We start from the raw sequence: 26,205 nt of genomic DNA, 5'->3' as shown, positions 1-26,205 counted from the left end.
AATGACATGACCCGGGTTCATTCCTTCTATAGCTTTTTAAGCTTCCTGTTCTCCCTTTTTCTGGATTCTTTTCTGCCAAAGCAACCTCCTTATTGACATTTGAGTGAATTCTCTAAAACCATCCTATTTCTAACATTTTTGTAGTCCTTTCGGTATTATATTAATGTATCTTAAAGATTAAAAACTCAAATCCTGATTTTTCTAGATTTCAAAATTAAGAAATAATGACCTAAGATTAGGCCTTCTCTGAAGCCTAGAGTTAAAATAGGAAATATTTACTATAGGAGCTACATTTTTTAGGATATATTTACAGATAAATTTGGTGAGGCTTTCCATTGACTAGTAATAATTTAACTAAGAAGCATGTAATTTTAGAATGAACTGAAAAGAACCCATTAATCTACATTTGGTTTTCATTGTCTGCTTTGAGTGAATCACTGATACCTGGTTGCCCACTACAATGCTGACTTTGTTCCAGAGACTCACAGCATTGCCTCATATCGTCGAAGTGGAAGTTGTGGGGGAGGAACACTTGTGTAAATATTTGCCTGCGTTTTATCTGACAGTTTTGGAGACTTCAGCTAAAACTATTCATAAATTGTTGAAAGATCCAATTGTGGCAGCTTTAAAAGGATCATTAAGCAAAAATAAAGATTTCTTAGGAAATCTAATTTTAGTCTCTAAATAATGGAACCCTGCACTGAATAATAAATTAGTGGATCATCATTCCTCATTCAACAAATATTTATTGAGCACCTATATGCGTGGCATTATTCTAGGGGCTTGGGATACATCAATATATAAAACAGATAAAGATCCCTGCCTTTGTAGAGCTTATATTTCAGAAGCAGGAGGGAGAAATAAACATGAATAAGTATACAATCATGTGTTGCTTAATGATGGTGATCGGTTCTGGGAAATGCGTCATTAGACAGTTTCATCATTGTGCCAACATCACAGTGTGTACTTACACAAACCTAGATGGGATAGCCTAATGTACACCTAAGCTACATGAGATAGCCTATTGTTCCTAGGCTACAAGCCTGTAGAGTATTACTGAAGTAAATACTGTAGATAGTTGTAACACAATGATAAGTATCTGTGTATTTAAACATAGAAAAGATACAGTAAAAATATAGCATGAAAGATAAAAAATGGTATGCCTGTATAGGGCACTTACCATGAACGGAGCTTGCAGGATTGGAAGTTGCTCTGGGTGAGTCAGTAAGTGAGTGGTGAGTGAATGTGAAGGCCTTGGACATTACTGTGTACCACTGTAGATTTTATAAACACTGTACACTTAGGTTACACTAGATTTATTTAAAAATTTTTTCTTTCTTCAATAATAAACTAACCTTAGCTTGCTGTAACTTTTTTTTTTTTTTTTTTTGAGGTGGAGTCTCACTCTGTCGCCCAGGCTGGAGTGTAGTGGCATGATCTCGGCTCACTGCAACCTCTGACTCCTGGGTTCAAGCGATTCTCCTGCCTCAGCCTCTTGAGTAACTGGGATTACAGGCGAGCGCCACCATGCCCGGCTAGTTTTTGTATTTTTAGTAGACACGGGGTTTCACTAGCCTAATGTACACCTAAGGCTGGTCTCGAACGCCTGACCTTGTGATCCACCTGCCTCGGCCTCCCAAAGTGCTGGGATTACAGGCTTGAGCCACCGCACCCAGCCATTAGCTTGCTGTAACTTTTTTTTACTGGATAAGCTTTTTAATTTTTTTAACTTCATGTCTCTTTTGTAATAATACTTAGCTTAAAACACAAACATATTGTATAGTTATAAAAATATTTTCTTTATATCCTTATTCTCTAAGCATTTTTCTATTTAAGATTTTTTTTTATGTTTTAAAGTTTGTTTTTTTTTTAATGAAGATACAAACACACACATGATCCTAGGCCTACACAGGGTCAGGAACTTTAATATCACTGTCTTCTGCCTCCACATCTTGTCCCGCTGGAAGGTTTTCAGGGGCAATAACAGGCATGGAGCTATCATCTCCTATGATAACAATACCTTCTTCTGGAATACCTCCTGAAGGACCTGCCTGAGGCTGTTTTACAGCTTTAAAAAATAAATAAATAGAAGGCATACACTCTAAAATAAAGATAAAAAGGCTGAGTGCAGTGGCTCACACTTACAATCCCAGCACTTTGGGAGGCCAGGCAGGAGGATTGCTTGAGTCCACGAGTTTGAGACCAGCCTGGGCAACATAGCGAGACCCTGTGTCTACAAATAATTTTTAAATATTAGCCAGGCGTGGTAGCATGCACCTTGTATTCTCAGCTACTAAGAAGGCTGAGGTGAGAGAATCGCTTGAGCCTGGGAGGTCAGGGCTGCTGCAGTGAGCTCTGATTGTGCCACTGCACTCTAACCTGGGCAACAGAGTAAGACCTCATCTGAAATAAATAAGTATAAAGTAAAATAATGTTTAAAAGTATAGTATAGTAAATACATAAACCAGTCACATTGTCATTTATTATCATTATCAAGCATTATAACCATACATGATTGTACATGCTATACTTTTATATTACTGGCAGAGCAGTAGATTTGTTTACACCAGCATTGCCACAGACACATAGTGCATTGCCCTGCAAAGTTAGGACAGCATCAGGGTGGCTATGTCACTAGGTGATAGGAATTACAATCTTACAGGACCACTGTCATGTATGCAATCCCTCCCTCCCTCCTTTTCTTCCTTCCTTTTCCTTTCTCTCTCTCCTTCCTTCTTTCCTTCCTTCCTTCCTTCCTTCCTTTCTTCCTTCCTTCCCTTCCCTCCCTCCCTTCCTTCCTTTCTTTCTTCCTTCCTTTCTTCTTTTTTTTTTTCCAGGGTCTTGCTATGTCACTCAGGCTGGAGTACAGTGGCATGATCATGGCTCACTGCAGCCTTGATCTCCTGGGCTTAGCGATCCTCCTACCTTGCCCTCCCAAAGTGATGGGATTACAGGAATGAGCCACTGCACCCCGCCTGCAGTCTGTCTTTGACTAAATGTCATTATTGCAGTCCATGACTGTATATGTTAGAAGGGATAAGTACAATAGAGAAAAGAAAAAGATAGTGCAGGATAATGGGAATTGGGAATGCTCGGTTAGGGGGCCAGGTTTTAGTCTATGCTGTTTAGAACAGTTCATTGAGAAGATAGCATCTGAAAAAGTGACAAATTATCACTTGTCCTATAATTATGACTACCAATTAGTTGCTAAGAAAATGCTCTGAAAATTAAGAAAATATGGATCAGCCTGAGTGTGATGGCTCACCCCTGTAATTCCAACACTTTGGGAGGTAGGAGGATAGGTTGAGCCCAGGATTTCAAGACCAGCCTGGGCAACATACCGAGACCCTGTTTCTACAAAAAATAAAAAAAATTAGCCTGGCATGGCACTTGGCTGTGGTCTCAGCCACTTAGGAGGCTGAAGCAGGAGGGTCACTTGAGCCCAGGAGGTCAAGGCTGCTGCAAGCTATGTTAGTATCACTGCATTCCAGCCTGGGCAACAGAATCTTTTTTAAGACTGTCTTTAAAAAAAAAAAAAAAAAGAGAGAGAGAGAAAAGAAAAGAAGAAAATATAGATCAGATTTTATCCCAAACCTCAAGGATAGCTGAGCGAGGGAAGGGAAAAAAATGTAAACAAATTAGAGCATTATAGTGTTGTAGATGCTTTGACAGAAGCATATACGAGGCGTAGTAAGGCACACAGATCTTTCTAATGTGATCTCACCTCTGTTCTTAATATGATAGCAGTTTATTTAAATAATGACTCAGACTTCCTGGATATCAAAGCATAGGCTTAGATTACTTTAGTCTCAGTCATGTGAATTGGTCATTCTCTCTCCTCACCTCTTTTTACCTTTTTAAAAAATACCATCTTAGGTTGAATTAATGTGAGCTGATTTTAATTCTAAAAAATATATATACCATCTGATTACTCAGCATGTCCCAACTTGTTCCAAACTATAGTCAGTTGCATTTTGAACCATTTAATTATCTAAGTGGAATATTTGTATTCAGCATCCATGCTGCTATTCGTAGTGTAACTACCGGCAGATACATAATGAGCAAGACACTAAAATGTGCAAGGCATTTTGCAAAATGCCAGAGATACAGCCATGAATAAGGCTGACAAGCTTCTGCTTTCTAGGAGCTTACATTCTATTGGAGGAAGCAATCAAGTAAGATATCACATGTATTATATACCAGCAGTTCCCAGACTTTTTGGTCTGAGGATCCTTGTACACTTTTTAATGTTATTTAAGGACTTTAAACAGCTTTTCTTTATGTGGGTTATATTTATTAATTTGCCAGTTTAGAAATTAAAACTGAGGGATTTTGAAAACATGTACTTATTTATTTAAAAATAGCCACAAGAAACCCATTATACTAACATTAATGAGAAAATAATAATTTTCCCAAACAAATAGTGAGAAGAATGACATCATGTTAGATTTTTGCAATTCTCTTTAACGTCTGACTTAATAGAAGACAGCTGGATTCTCGTATCTGCTTATGCATTCAATCTATTATGATGAGTTGTTCGGATTGAAGTATATGAAAATGTAGCCTCAACAGATACGTGGTTAGAAAAGGGAGGAATATTTTAATAGCCTTTTTAGATAACTGCGAATATTCTTTGATACTTCACCAAAATTTAAGTGATAGTTACTTAAAGTTTAGTTGCAATGTGAAATCTGAAATTGTATTAATGATGTTATATGAAAATATTTTTATTACATTAAAATCCATCGGTTTGTGTGGCACTTTGAATAGATCTTTTATGCTTTGTATGAGTTTGTAACATCATCGTTGGTTATTTGAAAATCAAATTGGTTTACTGAATTATATGGATCTTCCAAATATTGACACATTTCATTTTATGACATAAAAAAATTACATTTGTTGATATTGCTCCAAACTAATCAGAAAAGGCTTTAAGTTTTCAGAATCTGTCAAGGTCGTGGTGGCTGGTGAATACATGTTTTCCAAAATTCTAATGTTTGCCTACAAGCTTGAATTTTATAATTGGCAATAAATGCTGTCAATTTTTCCTGAAATGACAAACTCACTTCATTCGTTTTCAGGGAAATGTTTGCCAAACACCTGAGAGTGAATAATTTAGTTTGTCATTTGTTCTTTGTAGTAAAAATGATATTCTGTTAACAAAGTGCCCATTAGTTCCCAACTCAGACATTTGCACAAATGCTTTTCCTTGAGATAACCATTATACTTTAGTGTGTAGCAGAAGTACTTTATGTGTGCTTCCCATTTGTCACAGAGACTATGTATTAAATATTTATTCGAGGGTCAAAATTTGATGATGTTTCCTGCTTTTCTTCAAGGGCATTCTTAAAAGAGTAATGTTTTATTTTTCCCTGCAAGCATGTAGTGGTAAAGAATTTAGTGACTACCAGTTCTGTTTGGTGTCATTGCCTTGATTTGTGCTCGTGTGCCAGCAGTTTTACCACCATTGTTCTTACAGCATCATTGCAAACATGACAAACGCAGATTATGTTTCAGTATTAGTACGAAAATAGTTTTGCACTGAGGACCCCAATCTCATTGGATTCCCAGTGTTATTACATACCTTATTTCCCCTGATTTTCACAGTGGAACCATGAGGTAGTTGGTGATATTAACACCTTTTGGACCCAAGTTTCCTGACCAGAGTTTCTGTCGTTCATTCTTTCTGTTTGCTACAATATCTCCAAACTGTGGAAAAGTTTATATTGTTATTCCTTAAGAAGAACTTTGTCCAGCAAAAACAGAATGGGATGGGGTGAGTTTATTTAACAGAACTAGGGGTGTCTGAAGCCTAGAGATTCCATTCTCATTGCTGCTTTTTAGGTGCTGTGTCATTGTGAAATACTAAACTTTTCTGTTTCCTTATTCTAGAAAATAAGGATAATAATAATACCTATCTCATGTAGTTGTTGTGAAAATTTAGTTAATACATGTTATATGCTTAGAACCGTGCTGACACAAATTAAATGCTCAATAGGTTTAGCTTTTATTATTTACAGTTAGAGATGGGGCTCAGGCATTCCAGCTGAGGGAACAACTTGAGCAAAAGCAGAGAATCGTGTCATGTGAACAGTAAATACAATCTAACAGAATGTAGTGGTTCGTGGAAGAGTATGTGGGAAAGTAAAACCGGGAAGGTAGATTTGGACGCTGATTATTGCTGGACTAGAGCTCTAAACTGTTGCTCCAATTTGTGTCCCTAATGCCTAAGACAATGACTGGTACATGGTGTATGTATTTATATATTGTCTGAGCACTGGAATATTTGAATAAATTTAAGGAAGGAGAGAGCAGGTGCTCTCACCATGAGCAACATAGGTGGAGAAAGTGACATTGTAGCGTAGCCCAGAAGAGTGAATAGAATTCTAGTAAGCAAAGATATTAGAGGTGTGAGACAAAGCAGCAAATGTAAGAAAATGAGAATGTTTGATGTTTGCTCGTTCTACTTGCCAGAATTTCACAAAATCCCTTGCCAACAAAATTTCACAAAGGCCCTGACTCAGTGACTGAGCACAGTCCTCTAAAAACAGCAACAACAAAAAGCCCTAAAGACAATAAACAAGGTAGAACACAGTTTCCCACATCTCCAGCTTAAATCACTGCATTTTTAGAAAAGGCAAGTTCAGTGATTCTAGTCGTTGCCTCTTTCTGCACATAAGATAATGTCCAACAAGATTAGTGATTATGCCTCTGTAATATATAACCAGATATGCCCTTACACCCAAACTTTAATGAGATTTTGCTCTACTATAACTTATAAGCACATACAAAACTGCCACCACCAATTTATAAACTGTATCTAAAACCCTACTTTGAAACAGTCTAACAAAAATTCTCTAAAAGACTCTCCTAGGTAACAGTCCTCAGTAAGACTTCTAAATAAAACTAACTTTAATTCTTTAAAAGCTCCCCTGTCCCTTTTTTTTATTTTTTATTTTTTTATTTTTATTTTTTTGCTTAGTTGACAGAGGCTGATAGAATGGGTGAAGATAGTTGGGATATAGGCTCATGCCTATAATCCCAGCTGCTTGGGAGGCTTAGGCAGGAGGATCCCTTGAGGCCAAGAGTTCAAGACCAGCTGAGCAACATAGCAAGACCCAGTCCCACACCCATCTCTAAAAGAATAAAAAATTAGCTGGGCGTAGTGGCCTGTGCCTGTGGTCCTAACTGCTTGGGAGATTGAAGCAGGAGGATCGCTTGAGCTGAGGAATTTGAGGTTGTAATAAGCTATGATCATGCCACTGCTCTCCAGCCTGGGCAACAGAGTGAGACCGTATTTCTCAAAAAAAAAAAAAAAAAAAAAAAGCAAAAAGAAAAAAGCGTGAAGATAATACCTCACCAAACGATATACTACCCACCCAAGTTATTGTACTTTTCAGGAGACTTAATTACTTGAGATCATGAATTGTTTTATCCTTGCTCATATCCCAAACATAGTACCCCGTGCATATTGGGGCTCAGTAGCTACCTGAGCAGTGTCTCAGCAGTTAATCTTGTAAATGTGGTTTTTGTGTAATGTTTTTATTTCACAATAACTTTCAGAGAAAAGGAGGCCTTCCTGATTATAGAGGTTCCTTTTTTTTTTTTTTTTTTTTTTTTTTACTTAAATTGCAGAACAGGCAAATAACCACTTTCTTTTGTATACAGGCAGTAATATATTCATAGTTGTTTGTGTCTTAAAGGAGAAGATATGACTTTAGGAGGACAGATTCCTAAGCAGTGGATCAGGAATGGTAAGGTATAGGAGTTTTAGAAAGTTGTCCTAAAAGCTACTTCTTGTAGTTTAGGTTGTGTGAGTTACACTGGAAGAGTGAAATCTTTTGAATAACTTCATATTCTTATTCAAATGTGTATAATATAGAAAATGTGATTAGATATGTAATAAATGAGCAAAGATGATAAAATCCTGAAAATGTATTCTACGTACTAGATAAATACTGTTTTCCTCTGTGCACCTTATATTGTTTCCACATAAACCAGGCATTATTGGGAATTAGGAGTTACCAGTAATCTACTCTCTACTAATTTTGTCTGGCAAATTGTTCTCTGGATTAGTAGAACTAGTTTTCTCTGTTGGATTGATAGAACATGTGATAATAATAACATATTGGTATTTTCATGTATGTCAGGCATCGTGGTAAATATTGTACAGATTATCTCATTTAAATCTCACAACCTTATAAGGCCGAGGTACTGTTACCATCCCCATAGGTAATATTATCATCCTTAGATTATAGATGAGAAAAGTAAAGCTTAGAGAATTTAAGTGTCTTGCCCAAGATCAGAATGAATAAGGTCAAAGCTAGGTATCAGACGAGGATTTGGACCCAAGAGTCAGCCCTCTTGGCCTTTACACTGTGCAGCTTAAGAGATATTAAAAAGCAACAGCTTTGTGGGACATTGGGGTGGCTTAGAGTAGTGTTTTCCGAACTGGATTGCAGTCCATTAATGGATTATAAAGGTCTATTTAGTGGGCCCAAATCAGCATTTTAAAAAAATGAATTACAACAGACAGAAAAATATCAATGTGTATGGCATGTAATAAGAGCAAGCACTCTTTTATGAAACGAATGTTCCAGTTTATATGTATATGTGTATGTACACATATGTGTGCATATGTATGTATGAACTGGCTGAAGTTATCAAATGTACTTCTTATTGTGGGTCACAGTCAAACAAAATTTGGAGCCCACTGGCTTAGAGGATGGAAAGCAAGCTGGAAAATATAATGAATAGCAGTGGTAGCTGCTAGAGAACAAAGTCTAGAGATAAGCTGAATGTACAAATAACATTATTAAAAAAAGGGAAGAGGAGTTAACTTTATATATTTGATAAAATACTGTAGTACTCAAAGTTGTTTTAACCAGCTCATTAAGTTAGACCCTTATTGGTAGGGATTCACTCAGAGTTAGTATAGCTTTAATTTTACTTCTAGAGAGTTGGCTCTGCAAGTGGTTTTGAATTGTGTATATCATTACTGTATTTTTATTTCTCATATGAACAATTTGTTGTGATTGAATAATAACCAGACATCTCTGGTGCTTCACAGACAGAAAGCCCTTTTTTCTATTAGATCCATTAGAGTAGAGGTTTGTTTACTGACATGCTAGGAGAATGGGAGAAGGTGGATTAGATTGGTCAGAATAATATTGACTCTTGAATTTTCAGCTGGAAGGGAGAATTCAGTTCAACTTCCAATTTTAAGGTGCAAAATGAATATTCATTTTTTGAGACTATCATAAAACAGCACAAAAATACATATTCAGACAATGCAAGTGGCTTATTAAAGTCAACACTAGAAAGAAGTAGCAAAGCTACATGTATACATTAGTCCTGCTCCTGCTCCTGTATAGTAATTTTCCCTCTTTTTTTGTATAGTATACTAATTTGCCCTCGTTTGCTTAGTCTGTCTTTTTTACCTGGAATGTCTTCCCTGTCAGTGCCCCCCTCCTTCTCCACATACCCCCACTTTTTTCTTTCTCTCTCCCTCTCACCCAGACACACACATATACACTCACATACCTTTGCCTCTAATTTCTACTCAGTTTTAAAACTCAGCTTTAATTTCCTTGCCTCAGAAGCTTTCCCTCAGTTTGCCTTTACAAACACAAATGTCTTTATTTATTTTGATGCTCAAATTGTCCTCAATTTGACCAGAGGAATCCTATTTAAGCTGACCTCTGTGTCCTTTTAATATGCCCCTGTCATTCTTTAAGTATTTCCTTACTTTCTGGCACAAAAAGACATTCCAGGCTCATTTTATACCTTCTCTGTCCTAGTTCTGGAATCAACCATTTTTCCAGGGAGTGCTGATTTCTTCTAATGGAAATGATATTTAGAAATCAACACCCAGTGCTAGGTGTAGTTACTGCTTATAAAGTGTTATGGCTCCCAGGCCCTCTAGAGAGCTAAGAAACATATGAATGTTATGTACATAGAGCTAAGAAACATGAATGTTACATACATAGGGGTGTGCTTGTGTGTACACATGTGTACATCCATGTTCATGTTTATTTCCATATGTATTTATCTACATGTATATTGAAAACCATGATGAGGTCATGCTGATACCTCCGGTTACAGTCTATCACAACAGAAATAATTCTGTTTTTTCCCTTACCATATTTAACTCCATTTTCCAAAAGTGAGAAAAACTTTATCTTTGTTGTATTTACTTATTTGATCAATCCTTCTGTATGTAATTATTTTCCAATCATCCATGCCCTTTTGTAAATGTCACCATCACTCCATTCAGCCTTGGAAACCTTGTGCCATGCGGAGCCTGTTCACTGCAATGTGGACACCTTCCTTCTTTTTCTTGGGTTCTGACTCCTCATATTGGACTTTCCCATTGTATAGCTTCCCTCTTCCTCTTGCTTTGGGCTCTCATGCCCTATGCTAGGTTGTGCCTTTACATGATGCATGCCCTCTTCACCCTACTCAGGCTCTAATGTCCTGAGCCAGATCTCCCACCCATTTGGTACAGTACTTTTAACTAAACTACAGAGCTCATTTGAATTTTCCCTCTAATGCTCCTTTTCTGTTCCAGGATTCAATCCAGGATGCCACATTGCTTTTAGTTGTAATAGTTCTTTATTTGTTTTTTATCTTTCATGACCTTGACATTTTTTATGAATATTGGTCAGTTATTTTGTAGAATGTCTCTCATTTTGGATTTATCTGATATGTTCTCATGATTCGATTGCAATTATGTATTTTTAGCAAGAATACCACAAACATGATGCTGTTTCCTTGTCTCAGTGGATTGTATTCGGAGGTATAGGATGTCAATTAATCTTATTACTGGTGATGTTAACCTTGATCACTTGATTAAGATAGTGTACCAGATTTTTCCATTGTAAAATTATTATTTATTCATTTGGGGGACATACTTTATTCTCTTGTGGGAGATACTTTGAATCTATGCCAATTTCATGTTTCTTCTCACTTTTGCCCATTGATTTTAGCCATTGGTGGATCTTGCCTGATGTAATTATTGCTGTGGTGTTGGTCTAATGGTGATTTTTAACTTTTGTCAGTCCTTCTACACTTATTCATTGTAATTTTTTTTTTTTTTTGAGATGGAGTCTCCCTGTTGTCACCTGGACTGGAGTGCAATGGCACAATCTCGGCTCACTGCAACCTCTGCCTCCCCAGTTCCAGCAATTCTTCTGCCTCAGCCTCCCGAGTAGCTGAGATTACAGGCACCCACCACCACGCCTGACTAATTTTTGTATTTTTAGTAGAGACGAGGTTTCACCATATTGGCCAGGATGGTCTCAAACTCCTGACCTCAGGTGATCCACCTGCTTCGGCCACCGAAAGTGCTGGGATTACAGGCGTGAGCCACCGCGCCCGGCCCATTGTAATTCTTCTAAAGGAAGAGATGTCTCATCTCCCCTATTTATTTACTTATTCAATTATTTTATATTAATATTGGACTTGTGGATATTTATTATATTCTATGGGTTATAGTCCAGTACTCTGTGAATTTATTTACCTAAAATCATGAGTTCATACTGAAACCTCCAATTGTAGTTCAACATCACAAGGTTTATTCTGACCTTCTCCCTTTCTGTATTTCTAATTTTTTTCTGCTGGTAAGAAACCTGGTTCTCATTATCTATAACATATTCACTTGTCTGTAGTTACAGAATTGCTAACATGTACTCCTATGAAAATCAAATTTACTAACTAGAGTATTGTATTTGTATATGGTTCTTTTTTTTTTTTTTGGCCTATCCTTTCACTATATAGTCAAAATACTGGGTTTTTTTTGTTTTTTTTTTTATACTTTTAAGTTTTACGGTACATGTGCACAACGTGCAGGTTTGTTACATATGTATACATGTGCCATGTTGGTGTACTGCACCCATTAACTCATCATTTAACATTAGGTATATATTCTAATGCTATCCCTCCCGGCTCTGCCCACCCCACAACAGGCCCCAGTGTGTGATGTTCCCCTTCTGGTGTCCATGTGTTCTCATTGTTCAATTCCCACCTATGAGTGAGAACATGCAGTGTTTCGTTTTTTGTCCTTGCGATAGTTTGCTGAGAATGATGGTTTCCAGCTTGATCCATGTCCCTACAAAGGACATAAACTCATCCTTTTTATGGCTGCATAGTATTCCATGGTGTATATGTGCCACATTTTCTTAATCCAGTCTATCGTTGTTGGACATTTGGGTTGGTTCCAAGTCTTTGCTATTGTGAATAGTGCCGCAGTAAACATACGTGTGCATGTGTCTTTATAGCAGCATGATTTATAATCCTTAGGGTATATACCCAGTAATGGGATGGCTGGATCAAATGGTATTTCTAGTTCTAGATCCCTGAGGTATTGCCACACTGACTTCCACAATGGTTGAACTAGTTTACAGTCCCACCAACAGTGTAAAAGTGTTTCTATTTCTCCACATCCTCTCCAGCACCTGTTGTTTCCTGACTTTTTAATGATTGCCATTCTAACTGGTGTGAGATGGTATCTCATTGTGGTTTTGATTTGTATTTCTCTGATGGCCAGTGATGATGAGCATTTTTTCACATGTCTTTTGGCTGCATAAATGTCTTCTTTTGAGAAGTGTCTGTTCATATCCTTCGCCCACTTGTTGATGGGGTTGTTTTTTTCTTGTAAATTTGTTTGAGTTCATTGTAGATTCTGGGTATTAGCCCTTTGTCAGATGAGTAGATTGCAAAAATTTTCTCCCATTCTGTAGGTTGCCTGTTCAGTCTGATGGTAGTTTCTTTTGCTGTGCTGAAGCTCTTTAGTTTAATTAGATCCCATTTGTCAATTTTGGCTTTTGTTGTCATTGCTTTTGGTGTTTTAGACATGAAGTCCTTGCCCATGCCTATGTCCTGAATGGTATTGCCTAGGTTTTCTTCTGTGGTTTTTATGGTTTTAGGTCTAACATTTAAGTCTTTAATCCATCTTGAATTAATTTTTGTATAAGGTGTAAGGAAGGGATCCAGTTTCAGCTTTCTACATATGGCTAGCTAGTTTTCCCAGCACCATTTATTAAATAGGGAATGCTTTCCCCATTTCTTGTTTTTGTCAGGTTTGTCAAAGATCAGATAGTTGTAGATGTGTGGCATTATTTCTGAGGGCTCTGTTCTGTTCCATTGATCTATATCTCTGTTTTGGTACCAGTACCATGCTGTTTTGGTTACTGTAGCCTTGTAGTATAGTTTGAAGTCAGGTAGCGTGATGCCTCTAGGTTTGTTCTTTTTGCTTAGGATTGACTTGGCAATGTGGGCTCTTTTTTGGTTCCATATGAACTTTAAAGTAGCTTTTTCCAATTCTGTGAAGAAAGTCATTGGTAGCTTGTTGGAGATGGTATTGAATCTATAAATTACCTTGGGCAGTGTGGCCATTTTCACGATATTGATTCTTCCTACCCATGAGCATGGAATGTTCTTCCATTTGTTTGTATCCTCTTTTATTTCATTGAGCAGTGGTTTGTAGTTCTCCTTGAAGAGGTCCTTCATGTCCCTTGTAAGTTGGATTCCTAGGTATTTTATTCTCTTTGAAGCAGTTGTGAATGGGAGGTCACTCATGATTTGGCTCCCTGTTTGTCTGTTATTGGTGTATAAGAATGCTTGTGATTTTTGCACATTGATTTTGTATCCTGAGACTTTGCTGAAGTTGCTTATCAGCTTAAGGAGATTTTGGGCTGAGATGATGGGGTCTTCTAGATACACAATCATGTATCAAGTCAAGGGACAATTTGACTTCTTCTCTTCCTAATTGAATACCTTTATTTCCTTCTCCTGCCTGATTGCCCTGGCCAGAACTTCCAACACTATGTTGAATAGGAGTGGTGAGAGAGGGCATCTCTGTCTTGTGCCAGTTTTCAAAGGGAATGCTTCCAGTTTTTGCCCATTCAGTATGATATTGGCTGTGGGTTTGTCATAGATCTTACTATTTTGAGATACTTACCATCAATACCTAATTTATTGAGAGTTTTTAGCATGAAGGGTTGTTGAATTTTGTCAAAGGCCTTTTCTGCATCTGTTGAGATAATCATGTGGTTTTTGTCGTTGGTTCTGTTTATATGCTGGATTACGTTTATTGATTTGCATATGTTGAACCAGCCTTGCATCCCAGGGATGAAGCCCACTTGATCATGGTAGATAAGCTTTCTGATGTGCTGCTGGATTCAGTTTGCCAGTATTTTATTGAGGATTTTTGCATGGATGTTCATCAGGGATATTGGTCTAAAATTCTCTTTTTTTGTTGTATCTCTGCCAGGCTTTGGTATCAGGATGATGCTGGCCTCATAAAATGAGTTAGGGAGGATTCCCTCTTTTTCTATTGATTGGAATCGTTTCAGAAGGAATGGTACCAGCTCCTCCTTGTACCTCTGGTAGAATTCGGCTGTGAATCCATCTGGTCCTGGACTTTTTTTGGTTGGTAAGCTATTAATTATTGCCTCAATTTCAGAGCCTGTTATTGGTCTATTCAGAGATTCAACTTCTTCCTGGTTTAGTCCTGGGAGGGTGTATGTGTTGAGGAATTTATCCATTTCTTCTAGATTTTCTAGTTTATTTGCGTAGAGGTGTTTATAGTATTCTCTGATGGTAGTTTGTATTTCTGTGGAATCGGTGGTGATTTTTCAAAGTTACTTCATGTTTTAGTTAGTTTGGGCTGCTATAACAAATTACCATAGATTACGTAGCTTAAACAGCAAACATTTATTTCCTCACAGTTCCGGAGGCTGGAAGTTTAGATCAGGATGCCAGCATGGTCAGGTTCTGGTGAAAGCTTTCTTCCAGGTTGCACAGTCAGCTTCTTGTCCTTATATCCTCATGTGTTGGAAGCAGAGTGAGACAGCTCTGAGGTGCCTCGTCACATTAAAGAGGGTTCTACCCTCATGACCTAATTACCTCCCGCAGGTCTCACCTCCTAATACTATGACATTGAAGGTTAGGATTTCAACATAGGAATTTTGGGGCAACACAAAACATTCACTCCATGGCACTGAGGTTCAATTATGTGAAATATTATGGTTCTGAGAGGCTGAATATATGCAAAAAGATATATTCAGAGTGTTGCTACCTCCTTAATTCTTACTAATTTGTTCCTATTCTTCCTGGCTTCCCATCCTTTCTCACCTGTGGCTTGTAAGGTAACCAATTTATTTAGTTTTCTTTAGAAGCTTTATATTTCTTTTGCACAAATAAGAAAATACTTGTATGTTTTCTGATATTCCTTTTTTCTTATAGTAAAGACACACTTCACTTTTTAAAAATCTTTTATTTGATGGTATATCTGAAAATCACTCCAAAATCACTAAAGAAATCTTCCTCATTCCTGTTTTTTTAAGAGATGGGGTCTCACTGTATTGTCCAGGTTGGTTTCGAACTCTTGGGCTCAAGTGAGCCTCCCATCTCCTGGGGCTGCAGGCGTGTGCTGCTGCAACTGGCTTTTATTCTTTTTGATATCTGCATAGTATTCCTTGATTTATTCAACCATTCTCCTCTGTATGAGTATTTAGGGTGTTTCATATATATATATATATATATTTTTTTTTTGAGACGGAGTTTCGCTCTTGTTGCCCAGGCTGGAGTGCAATGGCGTGATCTCAGCTCACCACAACCTCTGCCTCCCTGGTTCAAGCGATTCTCCTGCCTCAGCCTCCCGAGAGTAGCTGTGATTACAGGCATATGCCACCACACCCAGCTAATTTTGTATTTTTAGTAGAGTTGGGGTTTCTCCATGTTGGTCAGGCTCATCTGGAACTCCCGACCTCAGGTGATCCGCTGGCCTCAGCCTCCCAAAGTGCTGGGATTTCAGGCGTGAGCCACCACGCCTGGTCCCAATATTTTAAAGTTACAAAAAATGCTGTAGTAAATAACCTTGTTCCATATCTATTTTTGTATTGTTAGATGTTGATCGATTTTTTTTTCACATATTCAACCAACTTTGTATTTCTAGAATAAACCCAACTTGGACATGATCTATTAATTTTTTAAGGTCATGGTCATTCATTCATTTCACATTTTATTCTTAGTACATTCCACTGGGAGAGGAAAGAGTCATGCATCAGTATATAGATTGTGCTATTCTGTTGTAATGTTTTTATGTAGGATTTTTGCATGTCTGTCTATTCTGTTAGATTTGCCTATAATTTTTCTCCAATAACAGTCTTGTCAGATTGGTGTCAAAGTCATGCTGGCCTTAAAAAAGAGTTGTGGAGTGTTCACTCTTTTTCCATTATCTGGAAGATTTTGTATTAGAGATTGGCATTATTTTTTTCCTTAAGAATTCTCTGGTGAAGGCTTCTAGGCTTGGATTTTTCTTTGTGGGATGATTTTCAATTATTTTAATATTAGAGTGTTTTTGACCTACCAAAAGGGTACTTTCCTGTGGCCCAACCTAATAGTTATAGCACTATCTAGGTTTTTAAATTTGTTATTGTGGTAGTTTTGGTAAATTGTATTTCCTTAAATAATATTTTCCACTTAATTAAAATTTTCAGTTTTATAGTCAGGGAGTTATGAGTATGTGCATCAGTTGTGATGTCCTCTTTCTTATTCATGACGTTAATGATCTGTGCCATCATGTTTGTGTTGTCTTCGTCCCTTCCTCCTCCTGTCATTTCTGTTAGAGGTTGATCAATTTCATTAGTTATTTTTAGGTAACCAACTTAGGCTTTAGTGACCTATCTATTGAATGTTTGCCCTCTATCTCATTAGTTTATGTTCTTTGTCAATTCCTTTTCTACCCATTTTGAACTTCTTGTTGTTTTCAGCCTTTTTGCTTTTATATATATATGCATTTTATATATATGAATTTATATATATATATGCATTTAAGGCTACAAATTTCCCTTTATGCACTACTTTAACTGTATCCAATGAATCAATATGTCATATTTTCATTTATTCAGTTCTACATGTTTTCTAATTTCTAGTGCAGATATTTTTTCCTGACCTATGGATTATTTAGAAGTATTTATTTTTAAAAATTCCAAAACATCTCAGTATTTTGTTTTATTTTTCTTTCTTGTTTTCTCTTTTTGGCTGCATACAGGGGACTTTATTGATGGAACATGACAAGGTGGGGCCTTCCAGGCCCCTCCCTCTTCAGGGGGTCTGGCATGGAAGCTGTGTCAAGAAGAGATTTTTGCATGTCTGTTTATTCTGTTAGATTTGAGTGCAGCAGGTATTCCCTAGCAGCTGAGGTCCTCTCTTGTCCTTTAGTTAGTGCTCTTGCTGGAGCTGGTGGTCCTGGGCACTTACTCCTTGGAGGCCATGTGGACCATGAGGTCCACCACCCTGTTGATGTAGCCAGATTCATTTTCATTGTCATACCAGGAATTGAGCCTGACAAAGTGGTCATTGAGGGCAGTGCTGGCCCCATCATGGAAGGTGGAAGAGTGGTTCTCACTTAAAGTCGGAGGAGACACCCAGGTGTTCAGTATAGCTCAGGATGCCCTTTAGGGGGCCCTCTGGTGCCTGCTTCAATACCTTCTTAATGTCATCGTATTTGGCAGGGTTTTCTGGATGGCAGATCAGATCTGACACGTAGGTGGTGGGGACTTGGAAGACCATGCCAGTGATCTTCCCATTCAGTTTGGGGATGACCTTGCCTACAATCTTGGCAGCACCAGTAGATGCAGGGATGATGTTTTTGAGAGCCTCATGGTCGTCATGCCACAGTTTCCCAGAGCTACCATCTACCCACATCTTCTGGGTGGCAGTGATGGCATGGAGTGTGGTTATGAGTCCCTCCACAATGCCAGAGTTGTCAAGGATGACCTTGGATGGGGGTGAGGTGATCAATTGGTGGTGCAGGAGGCATTACTGAGGATCTCGAGGCTATTTTCTTACTTCTCATGGTTCATGTCCATCACAAACATGGGGGTGTCAGCAGAAAGGACAGAGATGAAGACCCTTTTGGCTCTCCCCTCTAAGTGAGTCCCAGCCTTCTCCATGGTAGTGAAGATGTTGATGGACCCAACAACATAGTCAGCACCAGTGTCACCCCCATTTGATTTTGGTGGGATCTCACTCCTGGAAGATGGTGATGGGATTTCCCTTGATGACAAGCTTCCCATTCTCAGCCTTGATGCTGCCATGGAACTTGCCATGGGTGGAGTCATACTGGAACATGTAGACCATGTAGTTGAGGTCAAAGAAGGGGTCACTGATGACAACAATACCTGCTTTGCCAGAGTTAAAAGAAGCCCTGGTGACCAGGTGCCCAATACAGCCAAATCCGTTTATTCCAGCCTTCATTTTCACCATGGTGTCTCAGGGACACGGCTGGTGGTGCATGAGAAGGGGCGGCTGTTTGTCAAATGAGAGGAGCAGAGAGCATCAAAAACCCTAGTATTTTCTAATTTATCCTTTTTTTTCTTTTTTTCTTTTTTTTACTGGTTTCTAGCTTAAATTTCCACTATGGTTAGAGAACATATGATTTCAGTCCTTTGATATTTGTTGAGACTTGTTTTAGGGTCCAATATTTGGTCAGTTTTTAGAAATATTCTGTGTTCTGCTTAAAAAGAATATCTGTTTTACATTTGTTGTATTCAGCATTCTGTATATGTTCATTGAATCAAGTTTATTCATCAGACTGTTTAAATCTTCTATGTCCTTATTAATGTTTCATCTGCTTGCTTTATTAATGCGAGTGATGTAACATGTCACTTGTAAGCATCATATACTTTTACAAATCTTAAAGCCTTTGTATTTTAATTAGCACGTTTACTTCACTCACATTTAATTATTGATTTTTTAGGCTTAAACATTTGCCATCTTACTGTATGCTTTCTTTCAGTCTCGTATATTCGATTTCTTTTTTCTCCTTTCTTGTCAATTTTTGGATTATCTTTATTATTGGATTTTTTAATTTTAGAAGTTAAACACTTAAAAAGCTTTTCTTTTAGTGATTATTTTAGATAATCACTGGAACATGTATCACTGGAACATGAATCCTTCAGTTATCAGTTATCAAAATCATTGATAATTTTATCTTCTTCCCAAACAATGTAAGAAACTTAAAACTTTTTATTCCATTTTCCCTTTTCCAATCTATATGCAGTTGTTTTGTATATACAATCTATATGCAGTTTAATTTTGCATATATTTATTTAAAATCCCATGAGAGCCTTTTGGTCCCAGCAGCAGCAGAGCTGAGCAAGCAGCTCCCTCCCTCCCTCCGCTGCCCGCTGGCCAGCAGGATGGAACAGGCCACACTCCTTTGTCAAGGACTTACTGGCCGGAGGCATTGCCCTCGCTATTTCCAAGAGGGCAGCGATCCGAGTTGAGCCAGTCAAGGCACTGCTGCAGGTGCAACATGCCAGTAAGCAGACTGTGGTGACACTGTACAAAGGTGTGGTGTGGTGGGCTGCAAGGTCCACATCCCCAAGGAGCAGGGCACTTGTCCTTCTGGAGGGGCACCTGGCCAGCACCATCCACTGCTTCCCCATGCAAGCCCTCAACTTTGCCTTTAGGGATAAGTACAAGCAGGTCTTTCTGGGAGGCGTGCATAAGCATGCACAGTTCTGGAGATATTTTGCAGGCAACCTGGCTTCCTGAGGGGCAGCTGGGGCCATCTCCCTGTGCTTCTTCTACCCCCTGGAATTTGCCAGAACCCTCCTGGCAGCCAACGTTGGGAAATTGGGCATATAGTGGGAGCTCAAAGGCCTGGCAGACTGCCTGGAGAAGATCAAGGCTGATGGGATCCGAGGCCTGTCCCAGGGCTTCAGCATCTCGGTGCAGGGCATCCATATGTACTGGGCAACCTACCTCAGCGTGTATGATACAGCCAAGGGCATGCTCCCTGACCCCAAGAACACCCACCACATGGTGAGCTGGATGATTGCCCAGGCAATGACAGTGGCCCATGTGGCCTCCTACCTACTCCTCACAGTGCGGGCGGATGGTGATGCAGTCCAGGTGCAAAGGAGGTGATATTACGAACACAGGTGCCCTTGATTGTTGGCAGAAGCTCTCCTAAAATGAAGGGGCAAAGCCTCCTTCAAGGATGCATGGTCCAACATCCTCACAGGCATGGGGCCAAGTCTGGGCCTGTATTATGAGCTGAAGAAAGTCACCTAAGTGCATATGTCTCCTCCATAGAAATGGCAACCCAGAGAATCATGTAGAATACTTAACTATTACAGATTATGGACCTTCAAGAAATTCTGGTCATCTTTGTCCTGGCCAGAGATCATGTCTGTAGAGGGCTGAGGTAGGCTCTAGAAAAGGGGCTCATTGTGATCACATTCCCCTTTGGCACCTGATTCCATGTATTGATTACTGGGGGTGGGAAAATCATGACGTCACTGTGAGCACACAGGCGAGGCAACTCCAGCTCAGACCTAGAGTCCAGATGCTTATAGGACCTGAGTTGTGTTTAAGTATTTATTTAAATAAAAGGAATTGTATTTCCCATTTGTACTTAAGCACTAGCTCTTCTTTTGCACAGTATTTGTAATTATGTTCTGTGTTAGGTGTGCTGCTGCAAAACAATAAAAACAGGACACTGAGAGCCAGAAAAAAACCCCACAAGATATTATTAAATATTATGATTGTATGTAGAGAATATTTAGTTTTAGCCACATACTTATAATTTCTGTTGCTCTTCATTCTGTGCAGCTCCTACCACCTTCCATCAGGCATTGTTTATGCCTAGAAAAGAATACTTTTTAGAGTTTTATTTAATGAGCATCTGCCGATAGCAGATTCTGGTTTTGTCAGTCTGAAAATGAGTTTATTTCATCTTAATTCATAAAGGATATATTTCAGTGAATTCTAAATTGACAGTTATTGTCTTTTAGCCATTAAATGTCGTACTCTATTGTCTCCTGGTTCTCATTGTTTCTTTTGAGAGCCTACCTGAATTTAATTGTGGTTTCTTTGAAAGTAACCTGTCCTTTTTTCTCCCTGGCTGTTTTAAAGGTATTTCCTATATCTTTGGTTTGCAGTATTTTTACTGAGATGTGCCCAACTTGTGGATTTCTTTGATTTATCTTGCTTGGGATTCCTAGGACTTCTGAATGTCTTTAATCAGTTTTGGAAAATTCTCAGCCGGACAGTGCTTCCGTGCCATGCTCTCTTTTGTCTTCTTCTGGGGTTCCAATCACATGTGTGTTACATTTTCTTATACTCTGTCTTGCTTACCCTTACTTCTATATTTTCTATCTCTTTGACTTACTGTCTTTTGTTCTGATGGGTTTCTTCTAACTGCTCCCAGTTCTGTAATTGTCTCTTTGGTTGTACTTAATCTGCTGTTGAACTCATCTATTAAATTCTTAATTTTGATTATTTGTCACTTTTGGAATTTATATTTGATTTGATTATTTTATAAATCTAAGGGGAAAAAAACCCTAAAAATAAAAAAGGAAAAAATTATGTCATTTATGCAGTAATCTGGAGTTCCTGTTGATCTGTTTCTGTTGTCTTTTGGTTCTCGTTTATGTGTGGTTTTGTCTCCAAAAGTGCCTCCATTTATGTGTACTTGGTTATCTTTGCTTATGTGCTAGACATTGTATTTTAAAAATTGTTTATGTAAATTTAATTTAGCAGCTAAGATGATGTTATCTTCCTACAGAAAAGATTTTCATTTGCTTTTGCTAGTAGATGCCTGGAGTCACTAAAAATCTGTGATCATTTAAATCAATTTCAGGCATCAAGATTTTTCTGGGCCACCCATATGACCAAGCAACTGTTTTAATTCTAGTTTATCACTACTCCCACAGAGAAGCTGTTTGGGGTCCCAACTAGAACACAGACTGTTTACCAGAGCTCCCATTGTTGGTGGGCCCTGGCTTCCAACTTCTGGCCTGAAAAGGCTTGTGTGGTTTTTTTTTTGTTTTTTTATTTTATTTTATTTATTTATTTATTTTGAGACAGAGTCGCCCTCTGTTGCCCAGGCTGGAGTGCAGTGGCATGATCTTGGCTCGCTGCAACCTCCGCCTCCCGGGTTCAAGTGATTCTCCTGCCTCAGCCTCCTGAGTTACTGGGATTACAGGGACCCGCCACCATGCCCGGCTAATTTTTGTATTTTTAGTAGAGATGTGGTTTTACCATGTTGGCCAGGCTGGTCTTGAACTCTTGACCTCAGGTGATCCGCCCGCCTCAGCCTCCCAAAATGCCAGGATTACAGTCATGAGCCACTGCACCCAGGCAGTTTTTTTTTCGTTCTTAAATTAAAGAAGTTTTAGGTTCACAGCAAAATTGAACAGAAAGTAGAGTTCTCATATACCAGCTTCCGCCACACACTGACAAGCTTTTAAGTGCGTTGTCCAGTCTGCAATTCCTCTCCTGGAATTTGCAATGCCTCCATGAGGAGTGTCCCTAAATACAAGGTTTATCTTCTAAATTTTTTGTCTTCTCCCAGATCTTGGCTTGGTAATTCTTTATTACCTTGTTGGTTTGTGATGCCTTCAACCAGTTGTTTTTTAAAAATCAGTCTAGCTTTTCTAGTTGTTCTCAGTGGGAAGGTTGGTCTGAACTATGTAGCCTGCTATTATTGAACACAGTTATTCCCTTTCTTATAAATTGTTGCAAGTAGATTGCATATCTGTAAAAAATATTAATAGATCAAGCTGAACCTATTAAGGAAATGGTACAACTAAAAACCTTTTCTGTTAGCCATCATAGTTTTAAAATGATATTTTCAAATATGGAGATATATTATAGAAATTAAACTTTTAATTTTAATGTGTAATCTTTTATTCCAGCCCGTGATGCTGATGAGCGAGAGAAGTGGATCCATGCCTTAGAAGAAACAATTCTTCGACATACTCTCCAGCTTCAAGTAAGGGTCTTTACATGGTTTCCAGATAGTTCATTAGTTGTTGCTTTCTTTTTTTGTCTGTTTTCTGTTTTTTTTTAATAACTGTGGTATGATGTAATAGGAACTTATAATTTCTGAGTTGCTTATTTTTCCTTTACAGTTATAGTAAAGTTATACTCATTTATTTTCTCCTGCTTTCTGCAGAGTAAAATACTGATTTTTGTCTAGAAACAAGACAGTGCAAGACAATGTTGAAAGTGAAATTCTATGTTAAAATATGCCAGATTCATTTAAAAAATTTAATATCTGTAGTCAGTTATCAATACAACCAAATTACATAATTATGCATGATAATAGGTAAATACTGAGAAGTTCACCTCATTTTCTTGTTAAAGGATTTGGCTATTACCGTATGTGTCAGTTAGTACTCTTTTGTATGGTAGTGAAAGAAAACTCAACCCAAACTGATTCATAAAGAAGGAAGTAAATCTGGTTAGATGTGGTTTGAATTAGGTAATTCATGTCATGAGGACTCAGATCTCCCATCTCTATTTCTACGTTCCACTTCTTTTGCATTGGCTTCATTTTCGGTTAGGTTCTCCCTTGGTGGTGGTAAGGTGGTTGTAGCAATGTCGGCCTCCCATTTTTGGAACCGAGTCCATAGGAGGCTATTCTTTCTAGACCTTAATAGGAGTAACACAATTATTGCTCATCACCTTAGCTTTGGCCATGTGTCAAATCCTGACCAGTCACAATTTCACAGTCATAGATTCTACCCTGGAGCTGGGATGTTACTGGCCTCACTAGAAACACATTGCTGATACGGTAGAAGGTGTGTTCATCCTACCCAACCCGACCCGCACCAAAGTCAGAATAGGGAAAAACAGATGTTGGGTGACATGCAACTAATGTCTGCCGTACTACACTGAAGATATTTTTCTATGTTTATTCTCCAGTGAAAGAGCTTATATTTGTAGTACATAGGGGATTTTGTTTTAATTTAGAAAATTTAATTGTAGAAAACATGTTTTATAACCCTTTCTCTGTACTTTGTTCTATATCAGGAATTGACTTGATTAGATAAGGTGACATAGGGTATCTTAGGCCCTACAAGATAGTAAACCCCCCATCACTTGAAAGTGTTCAGTAGAGGCTTAAAAAACATTATTAAAGGGTGTGGTTATTAGGGGACTTTAAGAAATGAATATGAAATTGAAGTAGGAAATCTTTAAGCTACTCTGAGTTGTGCCTTTTAAAAGCAATTTGTAATTCCTGTAGATTTCTTTTAAATTTAGGCAGTTTCATAAATGACTATAGCATCATTTTAGCAAATTTGTGATCCTGTAAGAGGAGGATAAGTGTTTTTTGTTTGTTTGTTTGTTTTTTGTTTTTTTGAGACTGAGTCTCACTTTGTACCCCAGAAAGTAAATCTAGTTAGATGTGGTTTGTCTCGGCTCACTGCAACCTCCACCCCGTGGGTTCAAGCAATTCTCCTGCCTCAGCCACCACACCTGGCCTAAGAGGGGAGGATAAGTGTTTTAGTGATCATATTAGACTGAATGTGGCAGATGAGATTTCCCGCCCCCCCATTGTTGGTTAGACTGACATTCAACATTCAACAAGAGCCACCTGCCCTTGTAGGCATTTCTGCCACTATACCCCTACATAAACCTAGAGTGCTATTGCTTACTTGCTTTCCTTCAAATACATTTTTTCATTTGTGGCCTCCACATTCTTGTGTGTGATGTCCTTTCTCTGTGAAATGTCTTCTACCCTTTTTTTCAAAGCCTAGTTTAGAACTGACCTCTTCTATGAACCCTCTGCCGACTGGCCTTTCCTTCCCCAGTCCCCCAAGTTCAAAATGATCTCTTTCCTTTGAATACTATAGTATTTGCACAATTCACTATCTCCTTATCATATTCTTCTTGTTTATTTGTTATCAGCTGATGTTGACATCATAAGTTCAGGTTCCTAACCAGATCCAATATTGGAATTTTTCAGCTTTTGCTAAGAAGAGAGCTTGTATGTCTTTGGGAATAATGGGCAGAAAAAGATAACTTTGAGAAGTCTTAGACTTCTAATAGCTTTGATATTTAAAAGTACATGTAATACAAGAGGTTTTTTTCCTACACTTAATGCATGGAGAAGATAGGACATTTAGAAATATGGAATTAATGTTCATTTGACTGGCAAAAGATTATCTTCTCAGATGTAGTGAAGTGTGGTAAAGAACTTCGCTCTAGAGCCAGAATGTCTGTGTTTGTATCCCAGAGCCCACCACTTACATTTAACCGTTAACATTCAACTTACTGTCTCTGAGTTTCAGTGGCCTCATCTATAAAATGAGGATAATAAGAGTACCTACTTCATAGAGTTGTTTTAGTGGTTAAATAAACTAATGTAAACTTGCTAGAACTTGATAAACTAATATTGGATAAGAACTGGTTGAAATAATGCCTGGCTATAGTAAAAACTTGGTAAATGTTAGTTGCCATTACAATGCAACTACTGTTCCTACCATTCCCTCTGCCAGTGCCTGGTATTCAGTAGCACTCAGTAAATGTTAGTTAAATGGAGAAATAACTGAAGGAATAAATGAACAAATGGTTGATGTAGAGATTGCTTTTCCATTGTTGTTTACTGAATATTTTGAGATGTATAACATACTGTCTGTTAGGCACTGTGGGATGGGCACTCACGGAGCTGTCTTCCAAAGGGGTATAGGAGAGGAGACGCAGTGATCTCAGCAACCTACCTTTAAAACATATCCTAGTATCTACTGCCATGTTAGGTTCTCTTCTTTTGCTTTGTTTAAAAAAAAAATTCTCACAAAACTCCCCCCACCCACTTCAGTTTATAGATGAGGAAGCTCCTACTACATAATAGTGCTTCCCAGTCTAATTCTTGACCTCATTGTATTTATATGTCCTTTTTTTTTTTTTTTTGACAGAGTCTCACTCATTGCAGTGGCACAATCACAGCTCACTGCAACCTCTGCCTCCCCTGCTCAAGTGATCCTCCCACCTCAGCCTCCTGAGTAGCTGGGACTACAGGCATGCACCACCACGCCTGGCTAATTTTTGTATTTTTTTGTAGAGATGGGGTTTTGCCATGTTGGCCAGGCTGGTCTCGAACTCCTGGGCTCAAGCCATCTGCCCACCTTGGCCTCTGAGAGTGCTGAGATTATAGGCATGAGCCACCATTCCCAGCCATGTTTTCCTTTTTCATTGAACTTTATCTACTTTAGCCATTAAACTCCACTCCATTGGTCTTGTCATTACTAAGAGCTGAACCACCTGCAAAATATTAAGTTAAAAAGTGTTTTCTTCGACAACAGTTTTCTTTTCTTCATCTTCCTCTATCACTTTACTTCTGAACTTTTATTCTCTCATTTTGATCTGACCCCTACTTCTCTGTTTTTCCTGGCCATTTAG

At 38.3% G+C, this 26,205-nt stretch overlaps 1 protein-coding gene and 2 pseudogenes across 11 annotated transcripts in view; 2 read left to right on the top strand and 1 right to left on the bottom strand.

Annotated features, from left to right (window-relative positions):
- OSBPL9 (oxysterol binding protein like 9) overlaps positions 1 to 26,205 on the top strand; it is a 209,917-nt gene that overhangs the window by 112,534 nt on the left and 71,178 nt on the right. For all 11 annotated transcript variants that reach the window (XM_031001674.3, XM_031001680.3, XM_055348541.2 and 8 more), the window contains one exon: positions 22,716 to 22,792. In XM_031001674.3, coding sequence (XP_030857534.1) covers positions 22,716 to 22,792 — 77 coding nt within the window. The remainder of the gene's footprint in view (positions 1 to 22,715; positions 22,793 to 26,205) is intronic.
- Positions 17,262 to 18,273, bottom strand: LOC101130914 (glyceraldehyde-3-phosphate dehydrogenase-like; annotated as a pseudogene).
- On the top strand, positions 18,669 to 20,097 carry LOC134758584 (ADP/ATP translocase 3-like; annotated as a pseudogene).

The sequence above is a fragment of the Gorilla gorilla genome, chromosome 1 (genome assembly GCF_029281585.2).
Source record: "Gorilla gorilla gorilla isolate KB3781 chromosome 1, NHGRI_mGorGor1-v2.1_pri, whole genome shotgun sequence".
NCBI lineage: Eukaryota > Metazoa > Chordata > Mammalia > Primates > Hominidae > Gorilla > Gorilla gorilla.
The sequence above is the reverse complement of the archived record's forward strand: the minus strand, read 5'-3'. Positions and strand labels throughout refer to the sequence as shown.